This window comes from Photinus pyralis, unplaced genomic scaffold, assembly GCF_008802855.1.
Source record: "Photinus pyralis isolate 1611_PpyrPB1 unplaced genomic scaffold, Ppyr1.3 Ppyr1.4_LG4, whole genome shotgun sequence".
In the NCBI taxonomy this organism is placed as follows: domain Eukaryota; kingdom Metazoa; phylum Arthropoda; class Insecta; order Coleoptera; family Lampyridae; genus Photinus; species Photinus pyralis.
The window spans coordinates 7,315,637-7,343,621 of NW_022170511.1; the positions used below are offsets into that span (position 1 = coordinate 7,315,637).

The 27,985-nt window shown below is 36.4% G+C and overlaps 2 protein-coding genes across 7 annotated transcripts; one reads left to right on the top strand and one right to left on the bottom strand.

Moving 5' to 3' along the window:
• Nucleotides 1–665: 665 nt before the first annotated feature.
• LOC116168450 (gamma-aminobutyric acid receptor alpha-like) lies at nt 666–27,944 on the bottom strand. Of its 4 annotated transcripts, XM_031484290.1 has the most exons (10): nt 8,391–8,562; nt 7,831–8,254; nt 7,462–7,712; nt 6,964–7,031; nt 6,696–6,916; nt 2,763–2,845; nt 2,136–2,270; nt 1,613–2,085; nt 1,044–1,239; nt 666–980 (listed from the first exon to the last, which is right to left on the bottom strand). In XM_031484290.1, the coding sequence occupies exons 3-10, from the start codon at nt 7,700–7,702 to the stop codon at nt 796–798; spliced, it is 1,602 nt and encodes a 533-aa protein (XP_031340150.1). In that variant the 5' UTR covers nt 7,703–7,712; nt 7,831–8,254; nt 8,391–8,562; the 3' UTR covers nt 666–795. The 4 variants fall into 4 exon arrangements, with proteins under 4 accessions (XP_031340150.1, XP_031340148.1, XP_031340147.1 ...); XM_031484288.1 differs by lacking the exons at nt 7,831–8,254; nt 8,391–8,562 and adding an exon at nt 27,825–27,944 and having other exon boundaries at nt 7,468–7,712; XM_031484287.1 differs by lacking the exons at nt 7,831–8,254; nt 8,391–8,562 and adding an exon at nt 27,825–27,944.
• On the top strand, nt 8,875–13,939 carry LOC116168449 (uncharacterized protein K02A2.6-like). Of its 3 annotated transcripts, none has more exons than XM_031484284.1 (2): nt 8,875–11,788; nt 12,350–13,939. In XM_031484284.1, the coding sequence occupies exons 1-2, from the start codon at nt 9,571–9,573 to the stop codon at nt 13,798–13,800; spliced, it is 3,669 nt and encodes a 1,222-aa protein (XP_031340144.1). In that variant the 5' UTR covers nt 8,875–9,570; the 3' UTR covers nt 13,801–13,939. The 3 variants fall into 3 exon arrangements, with proteins under 3 accessions (XP_031340144.1, XP_031340143.1, XP_031340146.1); XM_031484283.1 differs by having other exon boundaries at nt 9,695–9,786; nt 10,028–13,939; XM_031484286.1 differs by having other exon boundaries at nt 10,337–10,473; nt 10,526–13,939.
• Nucleotides 27,945–27,985: the final 41 nt, after the last annotated feature.

Below are 27,985 nucleotides of genomic sequence, written 5' to 3' on the forward strand. Positions count from 1 at the left end.
CAAATACTTTCAAAAATAAGTATCCATATACTTTAGAATGTATTCGAATACCTTTATTCCATAAAAGTATTTAATTTAGTTTGAATACTTTAAAGTATTTGAATACTAAAATGTATTTACAAAATCGAATACTGCCCAGCTCTGATACCTACTTACAACGTTCATAGAAGAAAGGCTTATTCAGGTCTTGCGTATAATCGTGGTTACATTACTTTTGATACTTCATATTGTATATGCACAACACAAGAAGAAAGAATAAAATTTTCCTACAAGGGCCACAGCATAGGACGGAATTTTTTCACAAAAATTTTGTATATGTCGGCATAAAACTTTTTAATAAATTACCAGACGACATTAAGGAACTAGTAAATTTAAACAAATTCAAAAGTAAAATCAAACATCTGCTGTTAAATAGTAGCTTTTACAACATAGACGAGTTTTATGAGTTCGCTCTAGATATTTAGATTTTTACAAAGTTTTATAATAAGTTTTAATAGTTTTTGTTGTACGTTGTATTGTTTGTGAATACTTGTACATTTGTGACATGTCCATATACATTTTTGTAAATGTCTTATTAACTGGATAAATACATTATTATTATTATTAGATATTATTATTATTATTATATGCAGGGGACCAGGCAATTTCGAACAAGAATAACCGAATAAAGTGAAACTATTTATTGAGCAAAAACTGCGTGCAGAATATGAATGCTATCTACTTGGCAGTAATTAATGGTTACATTTTCGCAACTACATATTTAATTATGAGTCTAACGGACTTAAGAACTACCGCTTAATGATTGAACGATCTTATTGGCGGATCCCTCCACTTGAAGTCTTCCTGGTATTGGACATATACAAACCAATAGCATAAATTTAGTAATGCGAAGGACATTGGAAATAAGACTCGCGCTGCTCTGTCGATGTAGGATACACTGTTTACGTATCGGGTGCCATGGTGTCCTTGATCTTGTTGTTCTGCAAAATTTTTTTGTAATTAATATTCTGGTGGGGGAAATTGTGGGAAAGGCGTGAGAATACCTGTCGCCGTGGCTTCGCGCTGGCGTTGTTTACGAAATTTATCGTTCCCCATTAGGCAATACATAAATTGTCTCCATTTGGGCAACCTATTTTCTGTTTGTGTCATTCTCTCCATCGTTAGGAGAACAGGTGATGGCGCCGTGACCGGCGTTGAGGTTAACGTGGTTCTTGTGTTTCCGTATCCCATAGGCGAATCCTATTAAAACGTTTAATTGAAATGTAAAAATGCTTTAGGTGCAATCAATGAAAGTAGACATGATATCAAAGGACCAAACTAAACTGGTACATGCAAGATATTCTGCAAGGCTCTTCCCGAATTTTCTCCAAAAATTCTTATAATGCAGCTTTATTAATTTTTTTGGAAAAGTTTCACACGCGCTGTATGTGAATTCACCACAATTTTATCATTCTTGACTTTTTTAACATGTAATAATTTGTATAATTAGAAATTGAATAGTTTAAAATACGTCTACAACCTTATTTAATTTTGTGACATAAAATAAAGGTATAATTAATGACCGAATTAGTATATGCAAAAGTGATAGAATAAAAGCACCCCCTTGCCTTACATTGTAAATTGGACAAATAATCGAACTTCTACGTCTTCCTATATGTGAGCCGGGTGTAACATTATTTTCCTTAATTAAATCGGTGACGTTTGCAAGTTCCTCTTCACCCTCGCAATCGATCCACTCATCTTCATCAATCGGAATTTCCCCACTTCCGACTTTGGTAAAATAATGCACGCCGGCAAATTCCAAAAGGGTGGCGATGCAATAAAAAAAGCTCATTAATAAAAACCAATCTAACGCCGTTGCGTATCGAACTTTCGGCAGGTCAGTTCGTGAATCCAAACTGATTGTCGACAAAGTTAAAACCGTCGTAATTCCCAAACCGACTCGATCACTTGTAGCTTCACGATGAATCCAGAAGGAAACCCAGGATAGCACGACGATTAAAATACAGGGGACGTAAACTTGGATGAGAAAATAGCCGGTGTGTCTCTGAAGGTTGAACGAAACTTGAAGAACTGAAAAGTCGCCTAAGGAATCGCATTTTCAACAACAACGACGATTAGTGTGCGGTACATACCTTCTCGACGGGTAAATGTGAAATTACGGTAACGGTAGCTCATTAAGTCGAATTGAGATAATGTCATTCCTGGCACAAAATTAACACTCTCATCGTTCTGCCACTGGTAAACTAATTCTCTCGTAGTGTAAGCATCTAAAAGATTAATTCCATTAATTCCTCGCAATTATGCGTTCGTCTTATTTTCTTGACCCATATACAAAACGCAATGTTTGATTAATTTTTTTGCTACAGTCGAAATGGAAGCGGAAAAGGTTTAATAAAAAGGACTCTCTGAGGTTTCCATTTTAAATAATTTACGTCCATTAATAGATGGAGGTAAATAACAGTAGGGGTAATTTATTGGATAAAAGCAATTTCCAATACAGGTCTCACCGCTTCTTTCTATGTTTAATAAACGAATTTGCCATGCATAATTTAGTTTAAAGTCGGGACTTGTTTTTCTAGAAATTACCATTGCGCAAATTATATTAAGGGAGATTATTTTGATAACGCCTGCAACGTGAAGCGCTGAGTAAGTAATCAGTTAATGATAGTCTTTCATTGAATTAATTTGCTAAAGGACCTTTTTGTACTAATGAATGCGAAATATGTTTTGGCTAATGATAATTATAAAGAAATACTTACAGCTTCCTAGAATTAGAGGACACGACTGTCTATCCATTGGAAAGTTTCGTAACTCCATTGGACATTTCGCTTTTATAGTTAATCTGAAAAGATACAATTTGTGGTTTTCTGTGTTAAGTGCGTAAAAAGTTCCTATCTAAAGCGAATAGTCCTTAATGAAGACCCAACACGTACTAATAATATAATAATTGTAATTATTGATTATAAGATAAGTAGATATTTTTGCTTCAGCTGAAGGTGGACTCAATACTAAACTTGTCCGTTGGTGTTTAGTCCAAATTTGAAGTAGTTAAAAAAGTTGCTATACCTTAATTAAGCCAATTAAGGCAAAGTTTGGAAATCAATCTTGTGCCTTTGAAATTAAAAAAACCTAATTCGGAGTAACCGACTGCTATCGTTGAGTAGTCGTGTTTCTGTCGCATAAATTATAGCTGTGTTCGATTAAAGTCTATGATTTTTAAAATTTTTATATGCTATTTAATAACAGTTCCGCCATCTGTATATTTTCTCTCTAATTTCGCTGTAGTTTACATTATTGGTATAGATCTTTCTTCGTAGTTCTTTATTTTCCCGCTAGAGGTCATGCAGATGTAGTTTCTCTTGTTATAAAATTTCCTTATTTTGGGCGTCTTCGTGCGTAGTACCTGCTCGCAATTGCGTAATAACCTTGACTTTGAATTATGATTTTTGGCTTTAATTTTGGTTTATTTTCTTTTATTACCTTACTCCTGATCTACATTTATATATTTATTCATCTGGAAGACCTGAATTACTGTTTCTGTTTTAAAAGTATTACGATATCCTCTAGGAAGAATATTGCTATTGTGAATTGCTTCGATACCCTTTGTCGTTCCAAAGAATACAATGTATCTGAGTTTACTTAAGTTATTAAGATTATTGGCGGAGAGCACCCTTCTGAATTCAGACGGCCGTGGCCAGGACTCGAAGATAATAATTTATTGCGTCCAAACTCTCCGTGAGATAACGTTTGTGGATAAAGGAATTCGATACAGTCAAATTGCCTACCGTCGCTAAAAATCCAATCTGCAGTTTCACTGTTCAATTTTCCGAACCATTGTCGGTATAAGTCTATTTCCGATTATTTCGGACATGCGAAGGGGGATTTTTTCCCCAAAAGTTTGATTGAGTTATTGAGAATATTTAGCAGAATTGATTCTCTTTCCTACTTCAAGCTATATACTACAACCCCTGACCCCTATTAAGTGGGCAGGGGTGGCTAGTCCCACTACCCTGAGTACTCGTGTCGATAAAGTTTGCTTTATCACCTTTAAGGATTCATGGTCGAGTCCGATTTCTTGAAACTCTGCTCCTGGTCCTGTATCGACAAATGGCAATCGAGCATTCCCCAGAAACAGCTAATGAGGTTTTAAGCTTGTGTTTTTTTTAGTGATCGCTCCACTGACACGAGACTACTGGACGAAGCGGAAGCTGCCGTATTACCCCGTTGCAAAAAAGGTCGGTCGGTTTTGGTAGTTATAATGGGCGGTAGCTTCAGCAGTTTTTTTAAAGTAATGTTTCGAATTGATATTTTGGAAAGCATAGAAAGATTTATACATGTACCGCTTTATAGCGAACAGAAACAACATTATGTCTGGAAATAAAAGGGGGTAAATAACGCGTATTTTCAATAAAATGTGTCCAATTTGAGATAAGCATTGGTTAATGGTTAGATCGTGTTTGCAGGGATATTAAATGACAGAAGAAGTTGAATTTTAAAAGAGTAAGACGTACTTCTTGAGTACGAAACAGGTGGTTATTCCCCGTATTAGCAAAAATGTAGTGGTTAAAATTTCGCGAGCTAATTTCGCGAGCAGTTACTTACTCAGTGCAAGTCGTAAAAAAGTGTTACCGGTTTTGAGTGGGAATTTCGAACCGAGAACGTCGCTACTATCTATTTTTATCAATCGCGTAATGAATAATGCTTTGAGTAAAGTTAGCGTAATTTGTAGCAAGCTCATTCATTTACGACTGATAAAATTTACGCTAGGGAACATTTTCAGATTGGGGACGGGCTTTTCACCCAGAATTAAATGTACTGAATTTAAAAAAAAAACTCGTGCTAAACAGAGTGTGTTCTTCGTTCGTATCGCTAACGGTACCGGCCAGTTAAAAGCAGTTAAGCAGTAATAAAGGTTGTGTAAAACATTTGTGCGCGCTTTATGTGATTATTTCTTTCGTCTATTAAATGTCAATTATCAACCAATCACACTTTTGATTCCTGTTTGACGAAACCAATCAACACGATCCATTAGCGACTATTTTGCATGGTGCACGATAGCCGACTATCAGCATGACAGCTTGTGCAACTGACAGCACTTAACTTAAACGTCAAGATCGTGTTGTTGAAGTTTTTGAAATGAATCGTTTTGGCGAAACCACAAACGAGGAAATGATGGTGGTGTGGTCCAGTCTACAATCCCGCATAATACAGTGAGGAGTAAAAATAGCGTATGGAGGCAGTTTACCAAATTTTACGAGTATCGTCAATGTGAACTAAATGAATCAACACCATTCATAAAACTGAATGATATATTGGCCTGGAACATGAAAAAAGAAGATGCGGAAAGTTATAAAGAATATAGTGTCAAGTGTATGTTGAATTCAATTCATTCAATTGATAGGTACTTATGTTTGTATTTTGTAGATTGTTATTGTTGATATTTTGAACAAATCATATCAAATTGTTTCATTTTGTGAATATGCCTCTCTGATATAAATAATTGGATTCAAGAAATAATCTTTACACGACCTTGATTAATAAGCGACTATTTTGATTGATGCTAAATTTCTCTTGTATTTATTAATTTGACTCGACATAATTTTGGCGTTAATAATCAAAGATGAAAGCCCTCGAGCTTCGCTCTCGGGCTTTCATCAGATTATTAACGCTAAAATTAATATGTCTCATTAAATTATTATAAAATACAATCGAAATTTAGATGCAATCAAAATAGTCGACTATTTATCAAGGTCTTGTTATATTACCCTTGATAATATTTTGTAAACGTCACTTGGCAGGAAACTTAAAGTAAGTGGTGTATTTATTCACACCATTCAAAAAGTTCACTGTACTATAGAAGCGGGAGGGGCATTTTTCTGGGAAAAGCAGAATTCCATCCACGTCAGATACTGTAAGATGTTTTGAATTTTTTGCATTGAATAAATTAGTGGTCGCTTATTTTTAGAAATTTGCATATAGATTTTGCTTAAAGCTTACTTTGATATTCCTGAAGAGATCGACCTATGAGAACCATTTGTATAAAAAGATTCTCTATTGTATTTCATTTATTGATAAGAGCCAAGCAAAGGATTTTGGCCATTTTGTTTCAGTGTCGAAATTTTATATATATTTCTTTATTATTATTAAAAATGTAACTTGATCGTCTTTGTGTTTATTAATATATCAGTCATGTGCCTATTTAGTAGAGTGCCATTGAACCAAAACATTATACTTTGAGTTCCAGATCTTCAGAAAGAAACAAGAGACCAAACTTCCGCAAGGTAAGGGGCAAATAAAACATTTTTATTACTGGGTTAGTCGCGGGTAGGTAAATTACAAATTAATTGTTATATTGGGACTTCTGCCAGTGCCGTGGAGATTCAATTTTATTTTCTGCAAGAGGGGCCTTCGAGCCTTGTAAATCTATCCCGTTACATGTTCCCTTTTTGTGTATCTAAATTTCAAAAATAGGTGCGTGATAATAGCGTTCCAGTTTGGATGAAGGAAAGGTGCCAATTCGGGCGCGCGGATGGAATTAATTAAATTACAGTTAGATTGTTGGTGGTAACGCAACGTTGTAAATTCAAGGGCAAATAATTCGCTAATTACAATTAAATTAATGACAAAGTTTTGAAAAGACTGAATATGAAAGTATTTAAGTCTCTTAATTTTAAAGCATAAGAATAACTTACCTCATTGAGTATAAAATATCCCCATCTTGACTAATTCTTAATAATTTATTCGGTACTGTAATAGTATGGACGTACGAATTCTTTCCGTTATAAAAGTAAGTGTCCGGGCGCCATATTCTTTCTAACATCTTAATCGATAAGGATAAAGATTTAATTGGTCCCAAAAATGATAACCTTTGGTCTCTCCAGTACTGTCTGAAGTAACAATCCATGGAATACTCCTAAAAATAAGGCACTGTTACGCGGTTGCACGAAAAGACGATGTTACCATATCTAATTCCGAAACTGGTCCCATGCTTCTTATAAGGATATTGGTCTTTACAACTGTCGGTTTATCTGCAACAGGTAGATACGGGTTTAATCTTTCTAAATCGAATAATTTGAAACGAAGTAAAATAACCTAGACTGTATTTGAACCGAGTAGTATTTATAGGGACTAAAGAGCAGTGGGTTCCCGCTGTTAAACGCTTTGATGTTGTTCCTGACATAGTTTTCCTTAAACACAGGAAAGCTTGAAAATCCTTTGCATTGTTGAAATTCTAAAATCTAATGAGCGTAAAATTTGCTGCAATTCTACTTATCGAGCTTTTTATCTCATATGTAACAAAATGACTCGTACAGGGGAAAAAGGGGAGATGGGTAGGTATTTTTCCATTATATTTGTGACAGATACAAATTGAATAAAAAAAATTCACGACGACGTCCGTAACATAGACAAACTAACAATTTATTTTTAATACTGATGGCAACACCGATATAATCCTACCTTTACCGTGAGTTGGCAGATGCGAGCTTTCGTAATTTTTCAAGAGGTTATCTAGCACCAAAGTGATATTTTTGCTGACACCGTCAATGAGCGGAGATCTCTTCATGATGAATCTCGGTTCTTCTGTGGAGTTCGGCGATTGTTTGGCGTAAAAGTCCATTACAATAGATCTCATGCTAACATTCGGCATATAGACGTCTTGATCAATCGTTGGTAGATCGAGACTGAATGTGTGTACCATATTCACGCATCTGAAAAAAAAATTGAACCCTGTTACAAATACCTCTAAAGTTAGTTTTAAACCTCTTAGATTCTAAAGACATAAAAGTTCTGTACACAAATAAGCTGTAAGGGGTTGTGTTTGTTTACCTTAGCTTGATTCCAGCAATTCAAATTTACGTCCAAATACTGCAAGTTACTCCTTTATAATAAATAGTAATTAAAGTGTGCGAACAAATTACGAGAGTGGAAAATTGTGAAGAAGTGCGAAGGAACAGGGTCGCGAGCGTCGTGGTTAAATTATTGACGTGAAGTAATAAATTAATTGTGCGATAAACCAAAACTTTCCATTTTGTTAACGGTAGCCAAAGAAAAACAGCGCCTTATTTACTCATTGCAGCGGATGGTTTATTGCTGTTGCTTGCTATTTGTTTATTTGGAAAACTAGTATCGTGTTTGTGATGGAAGCCTTGGATAATCTGAACGAGAATCCAAGCATTTGGTAGGGTTTTCAGAATCCCATATTGGCAGATTAATAATTTTGTAGATGGTCTTCCTGTTTCTGATGCCTCACCTTGGAAAACAAATGTCACTCTTACTACTTCATCCTGGCTATGGGCCTGGGGTAACTGCGTGAGCATTTCAAAATAAAGTTTTTACTTCTAATATTTCTAATTTTTACTTAAGAAAGTTGTTGTTTAGCTTGTTACCTTTATGGCTTGCAAGTGCACTGCGGAATAGAACTATCCGATCTGAACGCAACCACTCATGCCTATACCGCCAAAATACGAGTATTTTCGCGAATGGGATTGTATAAATTTCCTGAAATAATTTATTACGCACACAATGATTGATTATTGTGACCCGTTAACCTTGCTAGAGAGCGATACATAATATACTAATCGTGCGAAATTATTTAAATGATGACGTCATGAACTGAAGGCTTCATTATGTAATACTCCGGCATTAACCCATGCATGTACCTATATTGATATGAGTATGTCAGCTCTGTTCGTTTATTAAAAAATACCTATACAAGTCAATTAATAAGAAACAGAATAAAACACCCATTGTACATTGTTGGAAGACAAATATGAGTAGGGCAATATCAAACTAGGTAAGAAGGGAGAAACTTTTTAAATAAAATTTCCAGCACCAATTGACCTAAAATTTCCAATCTGTACCTCCCACATCAAGTTGGAGAGAATCTCTGTTGGGTGTGCTTTTCATGATTTACTTATGCGCCTCTTATTGCCTCAAAACTCCACAAATTTAAATAACTAAAGAAATAATTAAGACACAAGTACTTGCCAGGAATCTCGTTCTAAAATTAAGGAGAGCTGCATTAAATTAGTGCGATTCTTTTTGTTCAATATTTCGTGTACTTTATTGACAATGCAGCATAAGACAGATGAAGTGTCAATAGCGTAGGTACTCGTACAGTTGTAATGTATTAGGGAATTTTACTATTATAATTGGTAACGGAACCTACCGTACCGGGAGAACTTCATGTATATATGTATGTAAAAATGACAGTGCACAATAAATGTAATTATGTTGAATTATATTTTCGTATTTTACAAGTATCGTACATAACAAGTGGTGTCAGAAGTGGAATTACAACTCGTGTTTTGTGATTGCTACCACAGTGTCTGTAATTGCAATTTTGGTTATCAAAAATACACCAGGTGCCAACTATCGTGATCGTCTCGTCTAATGATATCGGCGTAATCATTCCGTTGCACGTGTGTAGTGACCTTTTGCCTCTAAGCCTTTTGCTCTTTCGCGCAATTCATTATAGCATTGATTATACACGTGTATAATCAATGATTATAGTAATCAAGGACTCGATTTATCAACCTAACGTACAGGATACTTCAAACAATCGATATGGCAAACGTACCTCCGGAATTATTGCAATCATTCGCGCAATTAATTGCAACCGCTCTGCGGGAAAATGCTGGTGGAAACCCAAACGTCCAGGCGGAGGCCACAGTTTCCCACTCAAAACCACCGGGATTTTCTATGTCGGAATATCGTACGACAGATGGTACAACGGTACAGGACTATTTCAAGAGATTTGATTGGGCACTCGAACTAAGTAAGGTACGTGAAGATCAATTCGCAATGTATGCTCGTGTTCACATGGGTTCTGAGCTAAATAATGCACTCAAATTTCTTGTTAGCCCAGCAGAACCTGAAACTGTGTCATATAATGATTTAAAACAAACACTGATAAATCATTTTGATCGTGCAACAAATAAATATGTAGAGAGCATACGTTTCCGGAATATTGTTCAGCAAAAAGGTGAATCATTAACCAATTTTGTCCTTCGCTTAAAACAAGGAGCTGCCAAATGTGAATATGCAGCATTTCTTGACCGCATGCTAATCGAACAACTACTTAATGGGCTGGAATGTCGGGAAATGTGTGATGAAATCATATCAAAGAACCCGGAATCATTTAAGAAAGCATATGAAATCGCACACACATTGGAGGCTACACGTAATTCGTCAAATAATGTGAGGACAGCACACCCATCGGCAACTGTGGAAAGTACAAACAAGCTAGGGTACGCGCCACCAAAGAACAAGCACAAGAAGTCTCAATTTCATAAGCGATCGTCATCACGTGGTCAAATGCAAGACCTCAAGGGTTCTCAAGGAATCGGCCAAAACAGTAATGATGTTCAATCATCATGCAATGGGTGCGGTGGTCAACATGCACGTGTCAAATGTCCTTTTCGAGATGCCTCGTGCCACACTTGTAACAAGAGAGGTCACATCTCAAAGGTATGTAGAAAAAAGTCATCTGCTCAGAGTACCACTAACCAAGTAATTGAAGCGCCTCAACCGGCCAATTATATCGATATTCTCCATCAATTTAACACAATTAATGAGATAAATGGAATGTCTAAGCAGATGATCAACGTAAACATTGATGGTCATGATATTAAAATGGAATTGGATACAGGGGCACCTTGTGCCATTATGAGCAAACAATGTTTAGATTCAATTAATCCTAACTTACCATTAAAGAAATCTGACCGCCAGTTCAGCAGCTATACAAAACATAGTATTAATTGTATTGGTATAACATCTGTCCGAGTTACAGTTGGCAAAACGTCAAGAACTTTGGATCTTTATGTTGTGGAGGAGAATTATGACTCTCTTTTTGGACGAGAATGGATAAGGGCTTTTGTTAACGAAATCAACTTTATTCAACTATTCTCTTCACGTGATCAACTCCATACAATTTCTTCAAAGGTGCCACAACTTTCTCGAGAGCAGCAGCAACAAATTAGTAACTTGCTATCACAATATGATGACATATTCAGCAACACGGCAGGGAAACTAAGCGGACCACCAGCTCAAGTACACCTTAAGGCAGATGCAGCACCGGTTTTTGTTCGCGCCCGAGAGATACCTTTGGCCTTACGTTCCATATATGCTAAGGAGATCGATGACAAGATAGCAGCTGGATTCTTCGAAAGGGTCGATTATTCAGAGTGGGCTTCGCCAACTCATGTAGTAGTGAAGAAAAATGGTAACATTCGCATCACTGGGAATTATAAGCCAACCGTAAATCCACGGATGATCATTGACGAGCACCCCATCCCGAAAGCGGAACACATTTTTGCTCGGATGAAGCATTCCAAACTTTTCTGTCATCTGGACATCACTGATGCCTATACACACTTAGCAGTTGATGACAAATTTCGCGAAGTATTGACGTTGAATACACCAACCCATGGTTTGATTCGTCCGACCAGAGCTATCTATGGAGCAGCGAACATCCCAGCCATATGGCAACGTCGGATGGAAACGGTTTTGAAGGACCTTCTCAATGTCGTAAACTTCTTTGATGACATCCTTGTCTTTGCCGAAAGTTTTGAACAACTGCTGAGAACACTTCAAGCCACCCTGGACCGAATGCGCCAACATGGGTTACGCCTCAACCGATCAAAATGTGTCTTCGCCACAAACTCAGTAGAATTCTTAGGACACAAAATCGATGAACGAGGTATTCACAAATCTGACAGCCATATTCGAGCAATACGAGACGCACCAAAACCGTCAACGCCAGAGGAATTAGAATTGTTCATTGGTAAAGCAACCTATTACAATCATTTCATTCCAGACCTAGCAACGATAAGTCGTCCACTCAGAGATATGTTGCTGGCAGAATCATTTACATGGACACCTGAAGCAACACAGGCTTACAACGAATTAAAAAATATTTTAATTTCGCCACAAGTCCTGATGCCTTATGATCCATCTCTCCCACTAGTATTGGCAACAGACGCAAGTAAAATGGGTCTAGGAGCAGTCTTGTCGCATCGCTTGAGCAATGGTGTAGAAAGGCCAATTGCTTACGCAAGCCGCACATTGAGCCTTACAGAACAGCGGTATCCTCAAATGGATAAGGAGGCTCTTGCCATCGTCTGGGCAGTCGATAAATTTTTTTATTATATATATGCTCGCCATTTTGTCTTAATAACAGATCACAAACCTCTCGCACAAATTCTTCAGCCTACGAAATCTCTTCCAGTTTTGTGTATTAGTCGAATGGCGAACTATGCCGACTATTTGTCACATTTTAATTTCGATGTTCAATACAAGCCAACTAAACTTAACACAAACGCTGACTATTGTTCTCGCTTACCAGTAACAACGACCCACAAATCAACACATGCTGTGTCATCAATCGTACTGGAGAGAGAGGAAGAAGAAGACGGGTTTGACAACTTCACCCTAAATCAAATTAAACAATTACCTGTTCGAGCTAAAGACATATCTAGGGAATCGCGGAAGGATGATCATTTGGGGAAAATAGTACAATTGTTGGAGAGGGGACGAAATCTTGGTCGCTATGGATACAAGGCCCCCGAAAAGAACTACACCCTCTCTGGTGGATGTTTGCTGTTTGAACACCGAGTTGTCATTCCGCCAATCTTCCGTCAACCTATCTTAAACGATCTACATGCTGCACATGTCGGCATTGTAAAAATGAAAGGAATTGCTCGATCCTTTGTGTACTGGCCTGGGATCGATGGAGAAATTGAGCAGGTCGCAAAATCTTGCAATGAATGTGCAAAACATGCACACGTACCTCCAAGATTTCGAGAACACCATTGGGAGTACCCGAAAGGGCCTTGGGAGCGCGTGCATATTGATTATGCTGGGCCAGTAGCCGGCATGATGTTACTAATTTTAGTAGACGCATATAGCAAGTGGGTTGAAGTAAAAGTAACAGCGTCGACTACAGCCTCATCAACTATAACCATCCTCGACGAATTATTTGCAACATACGGCGCACCAGTCACCATTGTTTCGGACAATGGTCCTCAGTTTACATCTGAAGAGTTCAAACAATTTCTCCAGTGGAGTGGAGTGAAATATCACAAGTTGTCAGCTCCGTATCACCCATCAACGAACGGTCAAGCAGAGCGCTTCGTACAAAGCGTGAAAGATGCTCTTAAAGCAATGGGCACTAACCGAGATACGTTGAAATCAAACCTTAATGAATTTCTACGCCAGTACAGAAAAGCCCCAAACGCTACCACAGGACAACAACCCTCTCTTCTTTTCCTTGGTCGTGTCATACGTTCGCGACTAGACTTGGTGAGACCCGAAGATACGTATACCAGAATGACGGAAAGAAACCGTAACTCGTTTAATCCATCATTTCGCGAGTTTCAACCAAATCACCTGGTTTACTTCTTATCTGGAAATCCACGACTGGATAAATGGTTACCTGGACGTATTATAACACGCCTAGGTGATCTGCATTACGAGATCGACTTTGAAGGTAAACGCTTTAAACGTCATATTGATCAAATCCGGTCATGCCAACAAACTACTAGTCAAAGTTCTAACCAATCTATGACGACATCTTCAAGTGATAATTCTTCAGCACAGAGACGAGTTCATTTCTATAATAAACCTGAACTGGTTCCTGAAAGAGCTGCAGAATTACCCGAAGCACAAGCTGTTGCGATTCCGCCAGGATCACCAGCTGTACCTCAACGACAGGAGTTCCAGGCCGCGACTCTACCCCAGACTGAACGAAGGTCCACGCGGATTCGGCATGCACCCCGACGATACTCTCCTGATTAAGAAAACAAAGGAGGGAAGAATTGTAATGTATTAGGGAATTTTACTATTATAATTGGTAACGGAACCTACCGTACCGGGAGAACTTCATGTATATATGTATGTAAAAATGACAGTGCACAATAAATGTAATTATGTTGAATTATATTTTCGTATTTTACAAGTATCGTACATAACAACAGTGTTCTGAATAATTGTCGACAGAGATACAATTTCGTTTGTGTTGTCAAAACAACGTGTGTTTGCCAACGTTGTGCTTCCAAAGAAATTTTGGCGATTGGAATGGGGTGGGGCACTACAATTCTACCGTTTGGGAAAATTAAATTATGTGTAGAGACACCTCTTCAGCTCTGAGGCTTATCAGAGTATTTTACAGACCGTCAGCCATTCCAGCAGGAATTAGCAGAGCTAAGGAAAAGATGTGGGTGTCGGTCTACGGATACGGCGCGGCACTCCTCATAACATTAATGACAAACGCCAAAGTTCAATTTGTCACGGCTACGACCAATCACGATAGTTGAACTCCCTCGTAGAGATTGAAGAAGAAGAGGCGAGCGGTTTAGGATATCATCCAGTGGGGGGGGGGGGGGGCAATGGAGCATCAGTGGAGCACGATCAACGATGACGACTTGAAGTTGAGCGAGAAATCGCCAACAGGGGCCCTAATTGGCGAATGGGCGAAAATTATGGAACTAAATATTTAATATACACTTTTATGCACATTTGTGAGTTGGGGTTGCAAGAATTTACAATCTTTTGTATCTCTCTATCAATTACCTTTTTTATCGATCCTTTGTATATTTTAAGGTGGCCTAACCTGTATAAAATTAAACTCAAAAACGCAGGAGAAATTCACGAGCAATGCCTTGCACCATAAAACAAGGTCACTCCTTAGTTAGTTATGTCAACGATCCTTTCTATTTCTGGTTAGTGTTAGATTACCCTTTTTGCGCGTTAACACGTAATTTTATTCATCTTCAATTTCAAAAGAAATAATTAAATTAATTCAATTAAATTCGTGAAACTGCAAACATAATTTGACCTAGGCTCCTTTGTGATAAAATTTTAAATATGGTTAATTGGCATTAAAATAAATAAGGTTCCCTATCTACTATCTCGATTTCGATCAAATTTGAGATATGGCAAATTTGAAATGCATAATTTGTCATTTTTTAAGAGTAGCGCAGGTTTTCTTTTACGGCATCTCTCTCACTCATCTTATTTATTTATTGAACGCTTTGCTTTTACTTTGTTTGCACTCATTTGATAGTTGGCAATAATAGTGTACCATGAAACCAAGGTCACACTTAACAGTTACGGCACAAAGACAAATGTTATAGGTTTATTTTGCAAAGTTCTTTTGAATTCCTTTCGGCGCACGCACTTCTTTGTCCAAAACGAGATTCGATCGTTACTTGTAGAAGAACATACACGGTACTATCTGCATTTTTGGGATTTTTGGTGCTGCATAAGTTTAGTGAAGTTTTTCTCTTGTTATTTTGCTTTCGGCACTTCGCTGACGCATTTGCGGTTGTATTTTACAATTTCTAAAGCCGTTTTCAGTATGCAACATAAATTACACCCTACCTTTTGACTTTGAATTTTTAGGCTTCTTACGTCTAACTTCTGGTCTACTCTTTTCTTCATTATTATCTATCAGATTTTGAGTTCTACATCGACATTCCTGAGTGGAAACCGCCGAATTTTGGATTTTCCCAATATTGCGCAAGGAAGATTCATTTGGGGAGGTCCACTGCCATCTTATCAAGTGAAGCATGCCATAAATGAGTTTTTACATTACCGGCTGGAAAAATTCTGCTTCAAATCTAACAACTATTCTCCGAGAATTCATTTGTATAAGTTTAACTACCTTTCATAGCTTTTATATTAATCGGTTTACCGATATCAGCTACCGTAGCGTTGTAAATAAATTTTTGATGTTACAGAGACTCATTCCGAAGTCGATATCTACAACTTTTAGTTACGTTATTGTTTTACTCCGAAGAATCGCTCATATTATCTTGGTTATGTTCTGAACTGAATGGACCAATAGAAATTATTATAAGTTATTAATTGTGCATCATAATGTACTTTTCTTGAATTTAACGTCCCGTTTGTGCTTTTATACGATTGTAAGGATAATTTGTGGTCGCTCAAAATTTTGTTTTTACTAGTGTAAAGTCAATCGAATTATTTATTCTTATTGAGTATTAATCACAGTTTGTATATCCGTTGCCTCCGTGTCAGCCGTTAGCATTGCTTACGCAATATTTTATGTGCCGCGCTATTCACTACCATTTTTTAATTTTAATTTTTTTTATTTCGTTGACTTCTTGATATTCACTTAGCGATTATAGCTCCGTTGTTTTCTGCGGAAGTCTATTTTGATATTAATATTTGATAATAATATAATATACATTACAGTGACCTAGTTGTAATATTTTTGAAATAATTGATTGTGACGTTATTGTTTATGTTCTATCCCTATCAAGTATTTTATTCCTTTAGCTTTTCAAGGCGTTTTCGATAATTTAACCGGTTGAACCGGGTTCGTAGACGTTGCTATGGTAACCATTAATTTTTACAAACCCTGTTAAACCGGTTCAATTTTCAAAAACGCCTAATGACTGCCCAACGTGGTCAAAGGCGGCGATGTCAGCAGAGGCGGACTGGGTACTTACGGGCCAGGTGGAATTGCATAGGTTACGGGCCATTAAAGTATTAGTGTAATGAAGCTGGAGGGGGAGGGGGGAGGGAGGTCTGCGGTGCACCACAAAAACATTTTTTGCTTCATTTTAAAGTATTCCTTTCTCGAAAATCAATTAGAACATAGTTTTTTTAAATTGCAATTTATAATTAAAACTAACAAAATATACATAATCCAAACGAGGCGCGTCGCCTATAATTGTGTTTCAGCACTTTCAAAATACGACAATGATAAATTCATTGTAAAACACTTAAATAAAAACAGAATTTTTTAATGAACAACCTAACATCAACCTCAATGAGAAACGTGCTAATAATTTATTAATAGTGCAAGAAACTAAACACAGCACATACTTATAAATTTCCAAGGAGCCATTATGACCTACACTACAGGCCAGATGGCGATCGCCCCCCCCCCCCCCCCCCCCCGAGCCAGTCCGCCCCTGGATGTCAGGATGCTCCTCCCGGTTTGTTGGTGCAGGATTCTGAGACGTCGTTTCTACCCTCCTGGAACACTTTGCCACTATTAACGTCCCTTTGCCGCAGGAACCACACGCCTTTTAGGTAAGAAAACCAGCTAGATTCCGTACCTAGTTCCGCACTCTCGCCAAGCACGTAAGTTGTTTGTGTGAGTGCTAGCGGCTCTTATAGCAGAGCCATCTCATCCACTGCCACACTCCACCTTGATTTCGAGAGATAGATGGGACAAATAATTGGAATAGATGATGGGTATTTAAAGGAGCCGCCTCCTGTCCCATTGGCCGCTTTCTACGACTCCATGGCGAGCACCCGAACCCCCACAGTAACTGTTATTATGAAATCTGTTCACTTCTCAAATTGTGAGTAAATGGTAGAATAAGAGCCAATTGTTGCTCAATTAATGTGGTTCTTAAATTCATAGTGTTTGCTGCTAATGGATATTCGGGAAAACCAAACAGTAATTTTGCAAGGCATTGTTGAATTCTTTTAGATTTTAGGGTAACTAAATTATGGATCAGTAGCGGCAGGTATTTTTGTTTTTATGATAAAAACAACATTTCTTAAATTGAATCAGCAAGGGTCTTCTAGTAAGGTTAAAGGAGCACGCTAAGAATGCTTAATAATGAGAAAGTGAAATTATATCACCTTGTGCGACACATCGAACTATTTTCTGTTTTCATATTTTGCACGAAATTCCATCTATCTATGTCTCTGAAATGGGTTCTGAACATTTTACTTCAAATGATTTCATTTTTCGAACAAGTGCCACGTTCTCATAAAGGACAAGTGTTGATCCTTTGTTTTTGTTCGAAAGTTACGCAGTAGTCATATAACATTCATATATAGAAGAACGCACCTACAAACTTTATTCCTTTGCCGAATTCCACAAGCATTTAATTATCACATTAAGTAATACGAGTAAAACAATAGAGACTATCCTCAAAGTCAAGTAAAAGGATCAAATTACCGGCATTCTTTGTAAAAGCAAAGGAGTACATTATTGCATAGGAGGGAAACTTTAAACTGGGTAGTACCTACACGTTATTATTTCTGAAACTTCAAGCACGTAAGCCAACATCGCCGTTTTATCTTAACAAAACATCAATTTCAGAGCTCAAATATTTTACTTCCTCTTCGTAACTGGGGTCATAATTACATTGCAATAAATAATACCCTTTGGAGAACCTGAGTACGAAAACCAATGATTTTAGTAGAATGGTTGCACGTACAATTCGATCAATAATGAATTGCTGCGCCGCTTCTGTGAAATATGACGTTAGTAATCATTTGCCGCAACAGGCCTGATAGTGCACCAGTACTAAAACATAACCTTTAAACCTTAACATTATTATTTATCATTACAATTTATAACAATATAACACAAGTGCATCGAAAGTGTCGAAAGTAGAACTGCCGTGTAAACGCAATCCGAATTGCTTATATAGTGAAGTGGTGGCGAACATTCTACAACAAAATACGTCATCCCATATGACAAAATTGTGCAGCATTAGCGTTTAATAAACGTTTAATGGTGACTTTAGCGTAACGTTAGCGTATAAGTACCATTAACTTACTATTAACGTCACCGCGACTGCTAATGTCCGCCTTCAAGAACGTTTCTCTGTAACGTCTAAATACCTACGTTTAGCAAACGTTACATCATATTACACTTTATAACATCAGCATTTAACGTTAATTGAACGTTTGAAACAAACGCCAATGCGATGTAACTCTCTTATGTTGTATAAACGTGGTACAAAAATGTTATTAAACAATACTAAATTACGTTTATATCATCCTTATACATTGACGGTCGGTATTATTAAAGTCATATTTACTATGTTGTAAGCTAACAGTGTTGTTAAGGAATGTCTTAACAACACTGTTAGCTGACAACAAAGTTAAGTCTGGCTTTATAATACAGGTCGTCAATGTACAAGGATGACATAAACGTAATTTAGTATTGTCACAGATTGTGTACTTTAATAAACATTTTTGCACTTTGATACTAAAGTGCACAATGTAAAAAAATTCAAATTCAAAATAATTCAAATAATTTTTTACCAGAAATTTAATGTATAAAAAATTATTTCATTCACATCAATCACTTCACAAAATTGTTAAAAATGTCCCACCATTATAAAGAATTCACAGTTACACACATATTTTCATATCATCGAAAACTCATTCTAACATTACTGGTGTAATGTTCATTAGTTCCTCTTCAATTGCTTTTTGAAGTTCCTCAGTGATGTGCAGACGATTTCGAAAAATATTGTATTTCAAAATCAGAAAAAAAAATCTAACGGGCTTAGATCTGGAGAACGTGGTGACCACAATCCTCTGCTAATTAATCGATCATCGTAAAACTGTTGTTCGGCATCATGGAGTATTTGTAAATGGAAAATACCTTGTAGGAAAACGTTGGATATCAGGAAATTCTTGATAGAATTGTTGGCGACAGGACTGAATGGAATACGTCCATGTTCCATCCTCTAGACTTGCACTTCGATAATGTTCCTTTAAGACGAACGCGTCATGTTTTGGTGAAAAAGATATTTTGGAAGATTCTAAAAAAGTAAGGTTATACATCCATAAAATAATTTACGTCTTTTACTTACTTTTACATACTGCTAACGCTTAGGAGGAGACCTGGTAGAACTGTTTGATTTAAAATAAGAAGATGAGCGTACAAGGTGGAAAATACAAAGAGAAATTCAACACGTAAAAATCGCCGTAAATGGATAGCTTATTCAGCTTATTTGTTGAAGTCGTTGTCGTTCATCCTTGATGAAAAAAACCACAATCGCCAATGTCTAACCCAAAAAACTTCACAATTTTTAAGCACTTAACTCAAACTATCCTCCACTTATTTTGAATCACATCACTCAATTCACAGAAAACCAACATTCAACAAACATGTTAAACTGCAAATGAAGATAAACCGAATGATGAGTCACCGACCAGCTATTTTTTCGTTGCGCAATGCCCAAAGGCACATTTTTAATATTACAAGAACGTTACTGTAACTGTGCAATTTAACAGTACCAAAATGTCGTTGTTGTAATGTTAAGCTTTTAAAAGTTGAACTAACGTAGTTATGTATGGTTCCGTCAACATACGCTAATAACATCACATTACTTAACATTATAATGACATCGCAACAAGGTTTTGCATAAAAACGTTGTCAAAGTAATATTGGTATAACGTTAGCCTTCTGAATGTTATTTTAACGTAATAATGTCCCGTTCCAGCGACGCAAGTCCAAAAGGTTACAATTTTTAACATTACAAAAACGTCGTATCCACGGTTTAGAAACAAAAGCCATTCAAGTATCGTTGGTATAACGTTGATGTTTTGTTTAATTGAGTTGTTTCAAAATGCAACATTCGTTTAACGTACCAAACGTTTTTTTAACATTGCTTGTCAAGTGGGATATTTCTCGGAATTTGTATTTTATTAAACTTAGGGAAATTTACACATATACTGTTTCACACCGAACGTGACCGAAAGTATGCCTGGCGATAAATAAGCGATAACAAGAAATGTATTGAGGAAAGCGAGCGCAGTTTCCACGATCTCTAGGTATCTAAAAGTTTCGTTCCGTTTTGTTTAAAGCCGAGCACTTGACGTAAATATGGGTATTCTATTGGTTGTTAGGTCATCAGGGTTAGAAATAAGCCCCTTTTCGAGTTTTTTCGTGGGCGAAATTCAAATAGCGAAAGAAGTGGCAGAGCGGGCGTTCTCAGGTTGTTTTTGCGAGCACTCACGTACTACGTTAGGTACGCAAAATTCCTCTGCTCAATCTATTAATGTTGATATTACAAAGGTACCTATTTATGTACATTGATTAAACTTTTGCATTAGTTCGTTTCTACACCCTCTACTAATTTGGATTTAATTTGTATTTTTCATGGTTAAAAGCTGCACGATACAGAACGTGTAAATGTATTTCTTTCCCAAATTCATTCATTCAACTACCAGAGTCCTTCAAACTGTTCGAACATTGTTAGCATTTCGGCTACGTCGCCTACTGGTTTGCATTTATTGTCATGTCAAAGACCTGAAACTAAACTAAACCAATTACCTATTCAAAGAAAATACTAGAAGATACTAAACAGAAATGCACCTAAAATAGAAATCTCAGAAATGTTGTGTTGTTCCACTCGCACATTTTTTCTTATCATCTCCTGTGTGTAATACGTTTCGTTAGTTCAAATTTAACGAATCATAATCCGCAAACACAAATCCCACTAGTTTTTTAAGTTGAAAACAGCTTACCATAAAAGTTTGTTAATAACCGAAACCGTTTTACCTATTTAGCCCAGTAAGCCGTTAATGCACGTTCTACTGCACTAATTTAATCTGAATAGGTGCAACAAAGTGTACAATTATGACTGTATTTTACATTTATACAAAGAACTATGAAATTCCAGTATACTCGGAAATTAAAGTACCTACTCGGCCCAAAGGGGCCTCGCACTTCAATATTTCCTCGCCAGTAATGTATCATTTTTCTGACTTTTATGTAAATAGTTGTTACGTTTACTTCCAAATTTTTTACTCAATTTCTCCTTAAGCCAAATTCATCTTAAGATATTCAAATTCCTCCTATAAAATGTTTCCCAAGTTGTCGAGTCTTCCCAAAGTTCTTCTCAAATTCTCTTTACGACGACCTTCTCATTTATTCCCAATTTCTACTCAAGCTCCTTTAAAGTTTCTATCAAATTCTTTTCATGTTATTCTCAAAGTTCTTATGTTCCCTTCAAGTTCGTCTCAACCATTTACTAAACTTTCCTACACCGTTATTTTAATTCTTTATTTCAGGCAGAATTTTGAATTCGTGGGACCTCTAAAGATGTTCTTTACAAATGTGGTTTTCGACGACCAATTTAAAAACATCGAAATTATTCTGGACGCGGCGGACAATCCTACCTTTCAAATATATTGACAATTTTTACGCAATATTCTAGACATTGCCAATAAAATGAATATAGTATTTCAAAGCGGCGAACCGAATATATAGATACGCAAACGAACGATAAAAAAAGTGGTAGAGAGACAGAAAGATTTTAAATTAATTAGAAATTGGACGATGATTCCTGTACCACTACTTCAGAAGGTGTATAATATGAATAATAGTGCACCTAGAATAGAACCTTGTGCGACTCCACAGCAAATCGGTAGTGCAGCAAATTTAGTAAAAAACCTCACCCGATGACCTCGACATTGTTGAATGGCGCGATGTAGAATATATTATGTATTAGCAATGGACGAACTACAATCTCTTGAAATTCTTGTGAGAACGTTTATAGACGGCGTAATGTTAAATAAGGCTAGGATATCTAGAAATGTTACTGTATTCTTGTCTACGTTGAGCAAATTTATACTTCGACCAGGGCAGATGGATACTCGTTTGCATTTGGAAAAAATACAGTTCAGGAGCTGGTCAAGTAGGTCAAATGGAAAATGTTGTAAGTCACCGGAAGGCGCTCTATACAAGGCGAGGATTATGCATTTATCATTCCTTACTGTTGAACGTCAAACGTCAATTTGAAACACGTTTCAGAACTTGTAAAAATATTCGAGCTTAATTTTATAGCTTGATAAATGAAAATAAAATACGTTTATTGTAAACTGTGAGGTAGATTTGTTGAATCTTAAAACGCACTATTATACAAAACTATTAATTCAGTGAATAAGAAATATATACAATTAGTAGATAATTATGTTACCAATTTATTAATATCAATATGTTGACTTCCGAACTACGTTTCAGTGACCGGTTCAGTACGTTATTGTTTCTAGGGCACACTGGCTACTCCGAAATCGAACAAAGCATTTAACATTTATGGCAGAACTTTAGCGCATTCTTATGGTTTCTATGCAGGGTTGGTCTGGGACACTGAATATATCTTCAAACACATTTTTTTAAGAAACTTTTTATAGTATCTAAAATTATAAAAAGTTTTCTAGCGATTTTTATAATTAAAATTGTGGTCAGTGGCGTACGTCAGCAGAGCAGAGCAGAGGGCATACTCAGTAATAGCAACCCCAACATATTGTTAAACACATTTTTGGGGTATAGAAACGGAAAAATTTATTATATTACAAAATCTAATAGAAAAACTCAAATTAAGGAAAATAGTTGTTTTATAACTACTTGTATAATTTCACAAATTTGCGTTGGAACAAAAACGTTATTCTTTTGTTAGTTATATCACAGTAATTTATGGTATCAAAAATCATTAAAAATGTTTAAGTGAATCTACATGCTTAAACATTAATCACAGCGGCGTGCGTCTACAGAACTAAGAGGGCCACGTTTTTAGTGGATAGCACTATTTTTCTATTATTTTTTTAAAATCACGACATAAAAAACATGATCAATATTTAAAGAACTTAGAGTTAAAAGAAGGTAATCTAGTGCATCCAAAATTTGCATTGAAGTTCCTCGCAAACAATCGCACAATTGGGCCGCAGAATGATACTAATTCCTGTTAACAATCGCCAGAAAGCGTAAGTTTCGCCTGGAAACTGCAATGTGACAATTGCTAGAAATCTGTCGTCTTAACATTTTGAATCTAATGGTCCTTATTTATTTTCTTTTTTGCGGTTACTTAATGCGTAATGTGTTTTGTCCTTCATTACATTGTTAGGCATTGTACACAAAGCAAGTCAAATAGTTTTCTTTTAGAGGGAATTAGTTTCCGAGGCTATACGCAACACATTTATCAAAGTACTATAGTGTCCCATTATTACTGCATGTGTCGATACCAAATAAACGCATGGGCAATGGCGTAGTGTACACAAAGATGCCAAGCATAGTCATTCACCCTATAGCAATGTGGCTCAAACTGAAATGAAAATATACAGTGCTATTTATTAAGAAGTAGATATGGGGATTTATGTGTATTATTTTCCCTATGTCTACTTTTAAATGACAAAATTTCTTCTGAAGGGCACCTAATTTGATGCAACCAAAATAACTTGTTAAAACAAATCTGGCTGTCACATTAATTAATTTAAATATTGTTGCTTTGCTTCCGTATTTTATTTTCGTTCGTGTACGATGTACTCAACTGAAGAAAAAGTTGATATTGTCAATTGGTCAACGCAACAATATTCAAACTAATTAATATGACAGCCAGATGTTTATATGTTTTAAAAAGTGATTATGAATGCATAAAATTAGGCGCCCTTCGGCAGTAATTTTGTCTTTTGAAAGTAGACATAGGGAAAAACAATATACATAACTCCCTATGTCTACTTCTAAATAAATATCATCAATAAAGAGTTGGGTTGGATACAATCCTCCTTCAGTGGCAATGAATTAGGAAAGATACGTGACGGATCGGTGCACATTGGAATCCCGCCGACTGTAACACGAAACTCTAAATTTTCAAATGATTTCTAGGAACGCTGTCTTTTCTGGTGTATCCTCGAATTTGAAAAGTTACGAGTAAACCAGTATTTTAATTAATACATCTTTTTGGGGTTAACGAATTCGACTAAAGAATTGGACCTAGTGCTGAGGGGGATAAAGAATTAGAAACATTTGGTTTGATTATCACAAATAGGAGAAAGATTCACTACGTAAAAATGTGCACTGGCGTTATTGATTCGAAGAGTATTGCAGCGAATATTGCAGAAATCCCGATAAACATCGAGGCGCCATAAAAGATTAGTCATCGGCGATAAGAAACGAAAACGTGTGTGGCCCATCCTTTACGGGAAATATTACGTATTTGTTCTAGAACATTGTAGATTATTCGGAAGCGTTCGAGACCTTTCGAGAAAGATGGAAGTTTGCTATATAAGCAACCCGATACGCTCGTGTTATGTTATAAATTTTTAGTGATAAATAATAAGTACTGTTATAAATTAATCCGTTTCAAGACTGTTATAAATTTTGTAAATAAATAAATCACAATTAAATTTACGCATGTAAATGTATGTAATGTAAATCGAGTTAAGATAAGAAACAAGTAGATATGAGTCGAAACGGCACAATGTTGCCACAATCTCACAGACCTCAAAAGTTGCGTTCCATTTTTCTAAAAGCCGAGTACGTTATGTAACTGCGTGATTTGCAATGGTTAAAAGGTCACGCTTTCCACAAAAGGTGCGGTCAGAAAAAGTAGTTCATTTTCGTATTTGGAATTCGGCGAAGTACATAAGTGAAAATCGGGTGGGAGAGAGGGATTTTTACAAAAACCATCGAAGATAATTTATGCCGGTCGGGCGCCACATCTTATCGATCGTGTATTGATTTCTCACCCGAACCTTTGGGGCGAACTTACGTATTGTGAACGCGCAGATTTATACATCACTTAAATCGAAATTCTTAACCAAACTGCCATGGCGAATATTGTTATTTTTGTGTACGCCATTTTGGGATCGCTGTGTGGGAGAATCGTTAGTCTTGCAACCGAAGATGGTGCCGCCATCTTTAATGAGTTTAATGAACGTGAGTCCCTTCTAAATTCGCTACGATTTGCCGTCAGAAGTAAATTAATAGTACGTGACTGGTTTATGCTGAAAGCGGACTTCATTGCGATCGAACGGCTGGTATAATTTCAACCGTGAAGCGTTACCATTCTAATACGTGAACAAACACTTTTTCGTTTCGGTTGGATTAAGTTGTTCGTATTTAAATAGTTGTCATCACGAAAGTCTAAGGTGCAAAACATTGTTGTATTGGCAAATTACATAAAAGAAACAGTTCATTAATCAAGTTGTACATCTAATTTGTTTATACAAGGTGCTCATAACATTATGCACAAAACGGCTACCGGTAAAAATGTTAAAGATAATTAATTCAAGGTTTGGTTTTGTGAATAAGTCAAAGTGAAACTAATTAACTGCGTGAAGCGTAGTCCTGAATCCAATTGCGTCAACCTTCTTTCGAAATGAATTTCCAACAAGTAACCCAATTCAACCGGTAATAATATACCCGATCGTATTGCCTAACTAAGGTGTTTCACCATCCAATTTTCCAAATTGAGGCTGTCTTCCAAAGAGAAATCCAACCGACAATTGGAGAACAATTTCAACGAATCGATGTGTTTTTTTAAGTCTTGCATTGTATAAAAACAGGAGTCGGCCGACCATATTGTTCTGGTTAAGGAAACAAATTTTCACCTAATTGTTAGAACAGCTAATTAATAATAATCGTTTATATTCACATTTCAGAAGCGCCGATAAAGATTTGTTCCAAATGCAAATTTTGCATACGTACGGTCATAAAGCTCTTATCCCACATATACCTTAAATAACTATTATGGTAACGCAATTCGGGTGTCCAATTAAGAATTTTTTGGTTCCCGCAACGAAGGACCCAGGTATTTGCAGTATAATATGTCCCCACCTAAAACGCATCTTAAGTTATAACAAAAAGGTGTTAAGGAAAGTTTAATATTACCTCGAAAGAAAGTAACATAAATGAAATCAAGAGTGGAGTTTGGGTTTTAGTCACTAGTTTTATGTCTGCAGGAAGAAGAGCCAGACAAACAAAAAAGGATGTTGGAATTGGTATCAAGTGGGGTGTAAAGATTGACACTGGGATTTTTGAACGTGTCCAAAAGAAGCAAATTGAACACGTAGTATCCGTTAAGACAGATAAGTATGCACCTAAAAGTTCAATGGGATGATTTCAAGTCAATTCTGAAAGCTCGCTATATATTATTGAATTTCGGAAACTCTCCATTTAGAGCGTTGAGATTCTCCATATGCCCATCACGATGTCGCCTTTTAAAAACCCAATCGTTCAAGAAGCAACATAACCCGTATTAAATGAAGCATAGTTTTACTTAATAAATCTGTTAACGTCCAAAGCGACAAAGTACAATTTATCGCGCAGTTTTAATTTCACTAATCGTAGGGTACAATTAATAATTTTGTACTTTTGGACTGTAATTAAATAAACGACAGCTCATAAATTGCATAAGAAAACACGGTGTGATTTATTTACGCAATTTCAAGCTTCCAAAAAATATGAGAACCTAATTTCACCTATACTTCAAAGCCGAAATTATACAACTTCACGCGGCTACAGAAAATCTCTAATACTGCACTTGTAGGTATGCGAGAAATTTCCCCTGATTTACCCTAACGGAAGTATTCAAAGATCAACTTTTGTTTCGCTCCTTGGAAAGGGAAATATGCTTTACTCCCGTTTATAGTCATTTCGCGAGGAAACGCTACATCACATCAAAGGAATTTAGCATGTAATTTACACGCGATTGCTTTTACTAATCTTTCCTCTTTCCAAAATAACTGCTTCATTTTAACGACATTTGCAAGAAGTATAAGTTAATTTAAAATACACGCGATTGGGATGTAATGGCAGAACAACGATTGAGAAGCTTAATAATATTCTGATTTTCAATTTTCCGGGTGACGTAGTAATGAAGAGCGCAATTCTGCTGATTCCGCTTTTGTTTTGTGTTTGAAAAACTTCTAACGACATTCTTCAGAGGTAGCCAGAATCAATAACTTCACGATATGAAACTTAAAATAGCCCCGTATTAATGAACGGAAAGTGTTGAAATTATTTTTGATGGCAAGGTGTTTTAGACGTCCACACATGGGTGAAATGGGAACGAGCAATTGATCAAACACAAATTCTATCTGAAAGCTTCGGGCTTGAAATGAAACACACTTTAATAAGAGTGCAAACTTAAGTTAAATTGATATTTATTAGCTTGGACATGTTAAGATGGAAAAGAAACAGCGCTTTTCGCTTAGCTTCAATCCGCGCTTTTCAGCACACAATAAGTTTCAGATTTCCAACAAAAAATGCACGCTCCCATGAATAATTGAAATTGAAATGTACTTACATGATTAGGATAAGACTTTGCATGATTTGTGCCTTTACAAACATTTGGATTTGTATAAAAAGTGGTTGCTGTGTTTCCAATTCCGCAAACAACAGGGTTAAACTGTGCGCGTTCGTGGTATTACCATTACATTATGAAAGTTTTCAAAGTGGTCTGTCAGT